Source organism: Monomorium pharaonis, chromosome 1 (assembly GCF_013373865.1).
Source record: "Monomorium pharaonis isolate MP-MQ-018 chromosome 1, ASM1337386v2, whole genome shotgun sequence".
Classification (NCBI taxonomy): Eukaryota; Metazoa; Arthropoda; class Insecta; order Hymenoptera; family Formicidae; genus Monomorium; species Monomorium pharaonis.
This window is the reverse complement of record NC_050467.1, coordinates 14286885-14301296: the sequence shown is the minus strand read 5'-3', so window position 1 is coordinate 14301296 and position 14412 is coordinate 14286885. Positions and strand designations below refer to the sequence as shown.

Sequence of the window (14412 nt, the reverse complement as noted above, 5' to 3'; positions counted from 1 at the left end):
AACATTTTTCTGTATTTTTTATATTTTTCAAAATATTTACCTGAGGCAATTAAATTGGCACACTCTGTATATACACTGAGCAACAAAATTAACGCAACAAAAATTTTTACCAAAATTTTACTCAACTTTAAATAATCGTAACTTCGCGAAAACTTATCGTATTGGAAAGTTCTTTTTTTTATTTTAAAGCTTGAAATCTCTACTTTAAAGAACATTTGTCAGATTTTGATCCTCTCCTTTTCCCTTTTTGGCATCTCTTCAAAAGTAAGAACATGTTTTGTCTTAAAAAATTTTTATATTTTAACGCGCTCCACGGGGTGCAGTGAATTTTTCGCGTAAATTTTATAAAAATTATCGTAAAATATGAACTTTTCTCTATAAATTGAAAAAAAATTTAAAGTGTACGATTTTTTTAGCGGAGTTATTAAGATTTTAAGAAAAAATGGTCATTTTAATTTTCATCGCTTATTACTGGTGGAAAAGATCAACGTATAGCGCTCCGCAAAAAAACAATAGAAAATTGAAAATTTGCATTTTCAAATATTAATTGATAAGTTGGGAAAAGCACTTAGGCAAATTTGACACAAAATTCCGCAGGAAATTATTCAGAGGTGCATAAACATATAAGAACGTTTACAAGCAGTAATTGATCAAAGAACTTTAGTGTTTATTATTGGGGAGTAATCGTACTATAAATCTTTGCTTTAGCGACGTGATTGGATCCTTCTTCACGACAATACATTGAAATAAATGAAAACCGTAAAATATTTTTTACGTAATCTTTGAAAATTCGATTTGTTGTTAGAAAAAAATAAATCTATGAAAAAATAATAGCATTTGAAAGTGCAAACTTTTAGCTTTCCAATGCTTTTTTGCTGAGTGCTGTACGTTGATCTGTTCACGAGTAACAAGCGATAAAAGTCAAAATGACCATTTTTTCTTAAAATTGTAATAATTTCGCAAAAAAATCGTACAGACTTCAATTTTTTTTTAATTTGTAGGGAAAAGTTCATATTTTACGATAATTTTTATAAAATTTACGAGAAAAATTTACTGCACCCATGGAGCGCGTTAAAGTATAAAAATTTTTGAAGACAAAACACGTTCTTACTTTTAAAGAGATGCCGAAAAGGGAAAAGGAGAAGATTAAAATCTGACAAATGCTCTTTAAAGTAGACTTCAAGCTTTAAGATGAAAAAAAAAAACTTTCGAATAGGATAAGTTTTCGCGAAGTTACGATTATTTAAATTTGAGTGAAATTTTGGTAAAAATTTTTGTTGCGTTAATTTTGTTGCTCAGTGTATATTATATACGTATATGTATTAAAATTAATAATATATAATACTTATATTTACAGGCACTTATGAAAAAAGTTGATGATACTTCAGCACCTTTGCCATCACAAGTAGATTCTATGGAAACATTCGACACGCATAGTCAAGGTAAATTTAAAAATTAAGTTAAAATGAAATTTCAGTTTTGCAGTTATGAATAAAACTGAGTGGACTAGGAAATAGAAACATTGAGATAGGATGAAGAAAGGATTTTAATAGGAGATAAAAAAGGAGTGTTTTAAAAATTGCTAGTTAAAAAATAAATTACATAGATAGAAGAATGCATGTATCAAAAGAGATCGAGATATTATAATATAGGAATGGAATATAAATATACAAATGAATTAATAAATAATGGATATAATCTAAAGGAAGAGATAATTAATAAGGAAAAAAATTACAGAGCAATGAAAGTATAAGAGATTTTTAGCAACAAATTATAATAAAAGATTCAAAAAGATAGAAATAACAAAAATTGAATATTTATATTTTTTAAATTTTACAGTAAGGGAAAGAGGAATGGGATACTAATTAAGTAATTGCGGTAATAGTTAATAAATATTGATTGTATGTGAGTTATATTGATATTATATACTTTATGGAAATGAAATGGATTGTATGGATTGTATCGATCATATGAAAGAATGAGACAAAAGATTAGTTTTGAAAAAATAAGCAAAGATAACAAAAATATAGTAAGCTTTGTTACCTTATGATACTAATAGATTCGCTTTTTTGAAGACTAGAACACGACATTGCGCGCGCCATTTAGTCTTTTTATATTGAACGTTGCACTTATTCTTCTTCTGTATTTATATTCAGTTTATATGCAAATAATTTTGTTCTCGAATGTTCTTTATTTCTGATTCTTATTTCTTATTTTTTCTCTTTAAAACTCAAATCTCTTTCTCACTCGCTGTGTCTTCTTCCAATTACTTGCCAAACGTAATCTCTTGCTCTATATTATCATGTTGTTCAATATTATTTTCACACACTACCATATTTAATCTTCTTCTCTACCTCTCACGCTTTCATTCTCCCTCTCCCTCTCTGTCTCTGTCTGTCTGTCTGTCTTTCTCTCTCTTTTTTCTTCGTTTAAAAAATATATTAAAAAGAAATATATATGTTTAAAAACTATCTGTTATTTCTCTTTATTTCTTCTCTCTAAAGCTCTCTTTCTCAGTCGTTGTGTCTCTTTCTAATTACTTGCCAAACGCAATTTCTCGCTCTCTCTTTTTTAAACTATTAATTTATCTATTTACCTATCTTTTTCCGATCAAACTTCTTTTTTTCTGAAAGATATTTTTTAAAATAAAATTTTAAATTAAATTATAAATGATAGTACATTTAATATATGTATCATTTATAATAAATTATAAATGATAATACTTTTCAAACTTTCTCTATTGTCAGTCAATGTCTGCTTATACACTATATATCTATCTCTTTCCTATCTTACTAAGGAAAGAATACAAAGAGATTATTACGCGAAATGTCAAATTCTTAGATACCTAAGATTATACCTTATTATTACAGCACCTTCTACCTCTCACACTCAAATTCTCACACTAATCTCTTTTTCTTTTTCTAAATAAAATAATCAAATTTTGTTTCTCAAATATTTCTTTCTCTTTTTTAAATACGGGAACTGTCAAAAGTTTCTGAAAACTGTCAAATACGACGAACTGTCAAAAGTTTGACAATATCAAACGATAAAGTGAAGCAAGTCACACAGCACGAACTTGACAACCAACAACTAATCAGCATCGCGGAAAAGCGGTGAAAAAATAAATAACACCCCTTTTTTAAAAGTGGATAATTCTTATCACATAACTAAAAGTTTTTAGAAACACTGATAGATTTTTAAGATTTTCTGTACGTGAATCATTTTATCACATAGTAGAAAGGGAATCATGATAAGATATATCTCTTACTCTACCTGCGGTCTTATCTCTAAGCCAGTTCTTAATGTGTCTCTCAATGATACGCGTTAAGAAATTACTAAATTATAATAGTGCACTTGTTATGTGATACTTATAAACATTATTTTATGTAAAAGGGTGATAAATTATTTTATCTGAAATGCCTAGAAGATATAAATGTTTTATTAAAAACAAAGGAATTAGGAAAGGTATATATTGACATACAAATACATATGATAGTGTATAACAGTGATATAATATATTTATTAAGGGAGAATTCCAGTGTAACAACTCTAAAAATAGGTGATTTTTATGAATTTTTTTAGAGAAAACTATTAATGATATCCAAATAAACTTATTTTGGATATAAAGAAGCATTCTTAAACAAAGAATTTGCGTTTTTTTTTTTAATTTTATTATATACTGAACAGCATATAATAATATCAATGACTTTCGGCTGTGTATCCGTTGTTGGCGTACAATGTGGCGCCTGTCACAATTATTTAAAGGCAAAAAATAAAGAATTTTTTTAAAGTTAAATAGTTTACACTGATATAAAATCTATTAAAAAAAAAAAAAAAATAAATAAATAAATAAATAAAAAATTGAAAAGTTGTGGCATTGAAAAAACAATTTTCGACGAAAAATCCAATTTTATATTGTTGATTAAAAACGTGAAATAAACGATAAAATTAAAATGATATATTCAATTGAATAAATTTATAAGGAATTGAATGAGCTATGTGCGAAGTTGATTGGTCGATTAGTTTTTAAGTTATCTTGTACGTCAATTTGAAAATTGAGGTTTCGAAAAAAACTCGTTTAAAGTTTTTGATGAAATTTCACGATACTTATAGTACTATATGCGATTCTTACAGTGCAAACTATATTTAAAAGATTTTAGAGAGTTCCAAAGTACAACAATAAATTAAACCTAACAATTTTTTTGGTTTTATATCTACCACTGATTGCTTGGCGCCGACCGTTTACCGTTTCGAACTCTGAGATTTTACTAAATGTGCTGTAACTTTGTTATTTTTTACCTCGAAATTTTAGAAGCATATATTTGAAATGTTTTAATTTATAAAAAAAACAAAAAATTGATTTTTTTGACCTGTTACGCTAGAATTCCCCTTTAAATGCATTAACGAAAACTAATTAAAAATCTACTATTTTAGATGCAATATCCGATATTGAACCAGCATTGGAAATACGAGAAGAACAATATGAAATTCATATTGAAAGAACGACAGGTGGATTAGGTTTGTCAATAGCTGGTGGTATTGGATCGACGCCTTTTAAAGGTGATGATGAAGGCATTTTTATTTCAAGAGTTACTGAAGGTAAACATTTATTATACGTGAATAATTTGAAGTTTGTTGTAATGTTACATGTTAATAAAGTTATGCGCGTAGTCGCAATTTTTATAACATTAGTGAATAATGTAAAGGGAAAATTCATTGATTTTTTATGTATGATTGTTTATATTGATTCACTAACCGAGTGATTTTTTTTTAACGTTAAAGAAATCATAAATTATAATGAATAATATACTGCGAATCGCGAATAATGTAGGAAGTTTACAATAAAGAATGACGAATTTTCTTCAATGTTGAATGGATCTCTACGAATAGATCTCGTGTACAATCTGGTACTGGTTTTATGAGCGTATGCGAAAATCTGTGCTCCCGCTTTAACGTTATAAAACTAGTATTAGATTATACATGAGATCCATTTGTAGAGATCTGTTTGACATTCGAGAAAATTTGTCATCTCTACTATTTTATCATCATGAAATATTTGTTCATTATATATTATATGATAATTTATTTTGTACATTTATTCAGGTGGACCTGCAGATTTGGCTGGTTTGAGAATAGGAGACAAAGTAATATCTGTAAATGGAGTATCAGTAGTAAATGTAGATCATTACGATGCTGTAGAAGTATTGAAAGCATGTGGACGTGTACTTGTGTTAGTTGTCATAAGGGAAGTCACAAGGATAATTCCGCCGTATGAACAGGTATCGCATAATTTTTACATGCTCTTTACGTAATTTTTTGGAAATGTCTAAGGGTTAATTGTTTATAAAATTTACGTTACGTTAAAAATTGCATAAAAAATTAACTTACAAGGGAACCTCGCAAACTCGAAAATTCAGATTTTAATGAAACTTGGCATAAATGTAGAGGGGATGAATACATGAATTTAGAAATTTTTAGTTGGTGCCCAAAAACGGTTTGAAGGGGTGAAACCGCCCTTCAAAGTTGAGACGATTTTTGCGATATATCTTGTAAATTAAACAAAATATAAAAAATGTTTCATACGAAAGTTTTACAGTATAAATATCTTTATTTAACTCTGCTATTTATAAAAAAAAAATTTTTTTTATAAAAAAAATTTTTTTCCGAAAAATGAATAGCGTAGTTAAATGGAGGTATTTATGCTGTAAAACTTTTGTATGACACATTTTTTAATATTTTGTTTAGTTTACGAGATATATCGAAAAACCACAAAAATGTCTCAACTTTGAAGGGTGGTTTTATCTCTTCAAACCGTTTTTTGGCACCAACTAAAAATTTCTAAATTTATGTATTTACTCCCTCTACATTTATGCCAAGTTTCATTAAAATCAGAATTTACGGGTTCGCGAGGTTTCCTTGTTAGTCGAAAGTTGTGCTAAGATTAGATTAAGTTAAATTAAAAATTAATTTTGACACATTTATTTGTGTGTGTTAAATTAATATATTATAATTTTTTAAAATTAGTTTACTTTAAATAACAACATTGTGGATTACTAAATTTAATATTTTACTTGTAAATTAAATTTACATGAAATAAAGTAATATCGTTTTTATATGAGAATGATCCTTTTCTTTTATATAATTTTTTCTTTTACATATAAAAAGCATTTGCTAGATGAAAAATGCAAATCGTAATGCAAACTTTAATAGTTTATAGAGAGAATCCTTCTGGGATACGAAATATTAGCTAGAAATATAGCTAGACGTTTAACAATAATTAACAAAGAAAGTTTTAGAGTGTGGTGTAAACCAGCGTGAGAAATAAGTTTAGAAGTGTATAAGGTGTAGTGAGGCATCTATGAAATTACTGATCCGAGTTTGAACAACGCGTTGCTAGTTTTTTAAAATTTAATTTAAGTGCAAAAAGACATTAAAGTACATTGTATAACAAAGGTGGGGAGTCTTTTTAGTATGGGTGCAAGAAGCCCACACTCCCGTGTTGTATATCGTATTTTTTGTTATCTATGCAAAGTGTAGTCTTTGAGGTCTTGCTTTGGGTCTTTACAAATTGATAGTTAACTAAGGTTAGGTTTGCGAAAGCGTCGATAATTTTACGAGAGTTAGGACTCACAGACTTTTGCATAACACATAACATAAATGAATAAGAAATTTGATTGGTTGAATTTTTTATGCACTTTGCTTATGGACCAATCAATTTGCTTATACATACATACGTTATGCGTTATGCAAAAGTGTGTGCGGGGGCTCTTACCATCACGAGATGGAACTCCGCGTTAGTAGACTGTTCGGAGCTCTGAGTCTTAACTAATGCGGGTAACCTCTTATTGCTTGGTTTTATTTCTACTCCATGAAATTTAGAGATATAGCGGTATTGTCAACTAGCCAGTTTATGATTACGCTTCAAGACTAAATGTATTTGGCAGCCGGCACTTAATTTGTAAAGTTTTTCTACGCCAAGTTTTTGTAGTAAAATATTTATTTGTATTAAAGTATTTATTTGTAATATTGATAATTTATTTGTATTAAAACTTATTTGCCAGCTCAATATTATCTCCTTTATTTCTTGCCAATATGCTTCCTGACAATTGTTTTTCGCAGGCGCACAGCAACCAATAATTTAATATAAAATGCTAATATTTATAGTTAAATAGTTAAAATAGTAATCTTATATTAAAAAATCTTAAGTTTATCGTTAAAATACTTCGTAATTAACGAAATTGTATCTAAAGACAAACTTAAAATAATCAAAGCCATATCAGACTAGAGATTGAGATTGAGATTGAATTAGAATTAAACCAACTAATTGGTTACATTTCAATTCGATCTCAATATCAATCTCTAGTCTGATACGGACTTAATGAAAAATTAAACTATAAATGCCAGCCAAAGAATAACAAAGTAGATGTTCTAATTCGTATAAACATCTACTTCATAGTTGGCGGATTCTATATATATATATATATCATTACTTTTATAGAGAAAAAAATCTAAAAAATTGTTTTGTATTATAAAAACTGGCTAAAGAATAGTAATAATGTTTTAGTTTCTATAAAATATTTGTTTTTATAATTGACGTAAAATATTTAGATATCACTATTTTTGTAGAGAAGTTATTTTGTGTGTGTGAGTATAAACTTTAATTTCAGGAATATATATTACTTAAGTTAAATTTGACACACTTAGTATATATTATTTAGGTTGAATTTGACACACTTTGTATATAATACTTAGGTTGAACCATCCAATAATTTTTTTGCTTAAAGGAAAAACCCAACACTTGACGCCTTTTTTTACCTTTTTTAAAAAGATAATTTTGTTGGGATATCACGCATTTTGTAGTGTTTATAGACCACTTAGATTGAATTTGATGTATGTATCACTTAGATTGAATTTAATAAAAATATCTTCTTTGATACATAAGTATATTATTTTTTTCTATTTCAAAAGTGCGAGGTTGATGATTTCACATTCTGATCTTTGAACTACGATATTGGTAGTTGTGAAGTGGAAGTGGTATTATTTATTAAATTGAGATTTTGCTGCCGATTTTTTTGTGATATAAGAATTCTTCTACGTACCGTTTAGCAATTTCGATATTTTATTTCCAGCCGCCGTGTCGTTTTAACGTTGTAACCTTAGCACAAGGGTCTGCCAATAGTGTGGCACATGTTTGACGGAAAGTGTGGCCAGTACAAAAAGGATTTGATAGTTAAAGATATAATGCGATGGCTATTGGCATTCTGCCAAATTTTGTTGTCAAAACGGTTGTGATCCTTGGATCGCTGATTTTACGCATCGATCCGTCGAAAAGGCGGAAACTGCCGTCTCTTGCATATCTGCTTCAATATGATACATGTTCTTCTTTGTTGCTGCGCCCCACAGTGGGCTGAACGGCGAAAAAAGCGGACATATTCATAGAAAATGGTGAATTTCAGACATTCAAAAAATTGCATCAATGGTTATAATTATTAGTTCAAGTAAGGCTTAAAATTAGTGTTAATAATTTTTTAAAATTCTTTTATTTTTTAATTAAACAAAGTTTTGATGATTGAAAGTAAACACCTTTTATTTACGTATTAAAATATTTTATTTTAGCTTGATTTTAAATAAATGCCATAAACACAATTATTTTCCAATTTAAAAAAACTAAAGATTATTTTAAAGAAGAACATGTATGGAATATAAAAAAAAATTTACACACAGTTATAATATTTAAACAATATTAATATTTAAATTTATTTGTTGAACGGAAAATGTCGAAAATTTGAACAAAATCTAAATTAGAAGTCGAATATATGAATGGTGCCAACTCGTGCCAGGAAGTTCTGCATGAATACTTGTTCAATGAATATCTAACTGCAAGTACCTTAAATATTTCAACCAACTTTAACCAATTCTTTTCAAAATTAATGTTTTTATGGTTCTCTTCTGAGAATTCCATTTCCAGTCAACTCGTCTTAAACATATTTGATGAATACTAAATAATACAAAATAAGCCTATTATTTTGGGATTTTAAATTTAAAATTAAATTAAAAAATCCAAAATGGTGGAATCATTATAGCGGAATAATCAAAAACTAAAAACAATTAAATCTTCTGTATATTTGAACAAATTATTAGGAAAAGGTTTTAGAGTCACTGATTATAAATTTTTAAAAAATTTTTAGACTTATGTTGGAAAATTGATCAAGATATCAATTATCTTGATCAATCAAATTGATCAAGAGATCATATTATTAATAGATATTGTATATAGACTCTATTATTTTTTATATTAGAGTTTTCCCCACTCTCTGTTGAATCCAGAACCACAAATGTGGACGTGGCGGAGAAAGCGGTTCCTTTTGTTCTTTTTTTTATATTTTTAACATTGAAAACTTATTTTTTTATCTTTGTTTTAATTTTTTCGCTTTTTTCTTTTTTATATTTTTTAAACATTTTTTAAATATATTTTTTAATTTATAAAATTTTCCAACAATTTTAGATTGAAACTGTTAATTTTATTTAGAATCATCATTGTCTTCTTTATCTACATCTATGTTTACTTTCTTGATAATTAATAACTCTAAAGTTTTGGGTAACAAGCTTTTTTTCTTTCTCTGCTGTATTTTTCTGAGGCTAATAATATAAGGATCTGAAGATTTAAGGAGACTATGTTGCACATCAGTATTTGTAGCAATTCTTGAGCATTTTTTTGTATTATAAATTCTCTGGTTCTTTTAAAATCCTTGTTTCTAGCTTCTTGTGTCTCTTCAGAAAGTTTGCCAATTGGTATAGAAAGACTTTTAATTATGTCTGAACCATGTATTAAAATCTTATGAACTGTGACCGACATATAAAACCACGGATATAATTTTACAAATTTATTCGCTGTTTCTTGCATGTAAACAACAAATTTTTGAGAATCTATATCATGCCCAGATGGCTTGCAAAATAACAGCGAATCTTCTAATTAAATTTTTATTCAAGTCTGTGACTTCTGCACTCTTGGCAGGATTTTCAAAGAATTTGCGTGCGGTGTTGCCATCATTAGTTGTCTCTACTTCTTGCTTTATAATATCTACTTTTACCCCATTTTTTCTTTAAATTCCGTTTGAATTCTTTCTTTTTCTTTCTTTTTAAGTTCTTTGTGTTCCGCAATCATGTTCCTTGTCTTACACTCTATGATCCAAATGATTTGTTATAGGATATGTGTAATAAACACTCAAAGCAGCGAATCCATCCATGCAGTATTGACATGCCATATTTGTATTCTTCTATTGCATTTTTCTTATAAATATTTGATAAATCATTCATCTCTGGTTCATCTCTGGTTATTCATCTCTGGTCATTTGGTTTTGCTCCACAAATATTGCATGTCATAGATGATTTAATTTCACACACTGCGTTTATAACTTTTCCATCTACCATACTTAATATTATGTTATGTTTAATATTAATTTTTTTATCACCAATTAAGCATGTTGTAGCTGAAAGAGTATCAATCTCTTGATTTATATTATGTACTTCTTGTTGTATTAGAGCTGTGTTTTCGTGAATAAATTGAAAATGTAAGGGTCGACGGTAGTTGATGGAAGATGGACTAGGATTTTCCCATAATACAATTTTGTTTTCATTATATAATATTAGAAACGATGCTGGTTATGAAAACACTAGCGTCATCGTTACAAGCATTATTGAATTTTTGTTTATATTGGCTTTGCCCTGATGCTCCATCACACCCCCATTTCGTTAAAAGAATCAAATTTTCGAATTGTATGTCACTTTCATTGAATAACTTCAATATTCTGCAACTAGTATGATCTAATAACGCTTGAAGTTTGATTTTTGCAGATGTATCAGTAACGTGTATAGCATTTTTATCTGGATAGCAGTCAAACTTAGTTTTTTGAATATGATGGATACAAGTTTATATTACATGAAATTGTACCAAATCTAATTATATTATACTGATCTTGGTCAATTTACAGTCAGTGTACAGAGCTAAAGTCTTTTCTTTCGTGTACGGTTGAATTATGGGTACTGAGTTTTCACACTGCTGTCTTATCTTATATATTTTACTGACATTTGCAGTAGAAATATGATGTATCACTTTTGAGGCATCAACATTGCCTTTCGACCTAAGTTTCATTTTCGTTGCATATGTTAATATCTTGGTAGAGTATGTACGAAGAGGCTCTGTATGTCTTTGTTTTTATCGATCTGAGCATTCGCTGAATGCTTTTTCATTCGGATTCGATTGAGTAGATTGTGGATGCTCAAGTACTGATTGCTTTTGTTTCTGGAAAGTTTTTTCACGAGAAAAAATGAATAGTGCATTTAGCCAAGATGTATACTTTTTTTCTAAATAATTTCTGCTGTAATGACATTCTTGTAATTTTCCTTTTAAATGAGAAAAGAATGTTTTCAAAGATTTTTTATAGGTAAGTCGTTTATTTGCTGATAAACGGGGGCTGACAATCTCAATAATGTTATTTATTAATTTATATAGCTTTTCAAAATTACCATTATTTTTGAAGAAGTACGAATACAGATCTCGATTTTTTCAAACTTTTCCATTATGTTCCTTTATATATCTAATTTATATGATCAAATGTTATATTATTTTATTGCTCAAGTAGTATTAATTTTATTAATTAAAAAGTGAACATGTGAATACTGTTTTAATGTTACAATAAAATAAGTTCTATAAACTTTTCTACAATGAGAGAAAAAAATCGTACCAGCAACTAAAAATTTGAAAATAAATAGCACCTCAGAATCGAGTATCAAGAATAGTGAATATTAACAACAAAGAAAATCTGCTTTTGAAAACTGGATCGCGAAGATGCGATATTTAATACAATGCATGCTACAATTTGCTTTCGCGAAAGTCCGCAACGAGCCACTTAGCGGTAGTAAGTTGTGTGTGCAGGATCTCGCGAAGCGCTCACGCATGAATATATGGCCGCGATCCGATTCACGCTCAACGTGTTACTAGTATTATTTTATTCTTGTTTTACGTCCAATGATAAAGATAGAATAACGCCAATAGCATTTTTAGCGTGAATTGTACCGCAGTCATAAGGTATCTCAAGATGCATCAATTTCATAATCAGTGATCCATAAACTTCTCAAATATCGAGTTTTATATGAATCAGGTGACTTTTAATAACTTTTAGTAATCGATATTTTATATCCATAATTTTGAATTTTGAAAATTTGACCTCGGATTTTTAATCAGCATTCAAAAAATATTTCTATATTTTTCCTATACTTAGTCTCGTTTTTTTTCTGGTCCTTTTCTTATTTTTTAAAAACATCTTTAAACTTTTTTACTTTTTTTATTTTTGTTTTAACTTTTTTTGTACTTTTGGAAGAAAAATTTTTTAAACATTTTTACAACCTTATTTTACGTTTTTAAAACTTTTGATTACTTAAAAAATTTTTTGGAGCCTTTTTGATATCCACCATTTTGAATTTTATATATTTGATCTCAGATTTTTAATCAGTGATCAAAACAATATTTTGGTACCAAATTTTAAACTGTTTTGTTAAGATTTCAATGAGTTATTGAGATATGTTTACAAATTTGACGATTCAGCCCACTGCGCGCCCGCGTGATCGTCGTGTAGTTCGATGAGCTTCTGTGTGCCGTTGTTCTCGCTGTCGTTTTTGCTGTCTTGTGTGCTAACGGCTTTTCGAAGAATGTACTACACTCATGTTTCTTGTAGGAATATCTATTGCCTCGTACGAAAGTTTGGATCTGAGCGTGTGTCGATCGTCCATTTTTTATAACGCTCAGGATTTAATGACCGAGTCCTTAACGACACGAACAATTTTTACGACATTAACACAACACGAGCGATGAAATAACATGAGCAGTATGATGTATGGCATGGCGTTTTTTAGCTGCCGTCCGGCGAATTCAGCGTAGAATTTTTACTTAGCCTCACGCAAGGTAGATATTTATGTCGAAAAACTTAACTCACGTCGGGACGTCAGTTGTGAGGTCACAAATTGTTGGATTTGCAGGATAGGTAGAGATCAACGGAATAAGGACGACGGATAATTATTAAAGATTAAACTTTATAATATACTTATGTTTGTACAAGTGTTACGTGTCGACTTCGCGGGTAAAGAGTAGAGACTAAAATTATGTGTATGCTAGATGCGAAGCCTGTACTAAAAGTGCAGCTGCATGTAACTGAAGCTGCCAATCTTTACAGACGCGAGTATCATAATGAAGGAAAACGTATGACAAAGTGATCAATCGTTCGGGATTTAGGAGGAATAATCGCGCGGAAATAATTTCTGCACTACTTTTTTGCACGGTTGTTTGTTGGGGGAGAGTTGTGAAAACAATCAGTACAGTTTCACAATTTGCAATTTTCCGGCCGGTAGAAGGCCACGAAAATGACCGTTTTTGACGCACGTGTAACAAAAAATTTTTTATATATGCGAAAATGATCTCTTTTGTATCACTTTTTTTATGGATAAGGTCGCCGATTTCAACACTTTAACATTTATTACACAATTCTTGATATTGTATCCTCCTCTAATCAATGGCGTGAATCGTGGCGAAAGCCACAATTCCAGCATTTATTTGTGGCAAATATTCTAGCACGATTTTTTTAGCATGTTTGATTATTTCCGCACTCACATGCACATTATGTTGCGACACGCAGCAAAGAAGCCGATTTTCTACTTTTGTTATACAATGTACTATTATATTGATTACTTAAAGATTTGTTAGACGTATGCAAAGATTTTTGTCTTATTTCACATTTTTTCTTTAAATACATAATATATACGATAAATCGTAGAAAAATTAATTTTTGTTTTTATAACTTATTGTTATCTCTCGGATAAATTTGAATTTTTTTTAAATTTTGATTTAGAGGCAATGAAATTGAAAATTTATTTTGATCTTATTTGATTTTATTTATATCACGAAAACTTTATAGAATGCACCGTTTGAAATAAATTATAATCTGAAAGCGCTAAGTCAGTAAATATATTGTGCAGGAGAACTTTATAGAACATAAGTTAAAAATGCTTTGCTGTGTTACGAAAAACAACATGTAGTGTTGCCATACAATAAAATTACCTTTTGATTTGCTTGTCCAGTAGACATTTCTTGTTCGATTTTGAACATGCTCAGTGTCGGCCAATTATTTGGTTGGAAATTATTCAATGATTGATTCCCAACTGCTCCGCGAGGTTTCTTACACTTCTGTGACATTTTCTGTGAAGTTTTTATCTAATAATCCTTACAAATTGTTGATCGAAAATTTTTGCAGTGTTCTAGAGATAATTAGTTACCGATATTAAAATTTATTAATTTTAAACCATTGAAATCAATATTTATAAGTACTGCGGAACCCAATATTGTTATCAAAAACAATACAT

The 14412-nt window shown here is 29.0% G+C and overlaps 1 protein-coding gene across 14 annotated transcripts in view; it reads left to right on the top strand.

Annotated features, from left to right (window-relative positions):
- LOC105835844 (protein lap4) overlaps positions 1 to 14412 on the top strand; it is a 365219-nt gene that overhangs the window by 76627 nt on the left and 274180 nt on the right. For all 14 annotated transcript variants that reach the window (XR_001139022.3, XR_004962559.1, XM_012679440.3 and 11 more), the window contains 3 exons: positions 1358 to 1442; positions 4435 to 4599; positions 5104 to 5279. Coding sequence is in view for 12 of the 14 variants with exons in the window: in XM_012679440.3 (XP_012534894.1) it covers positions 1358 to 1442; positions 4435 to 4599; positions 5104 to 5279 (426 nt within the window). In the remaining 2 variants the exon portion in view is untranslated. The remainder of the gene's footprint in view (positions 1 to 1357; positions 1443 to 4434; positions 4600 to 5103; positions 5280 to 14412) is intronic.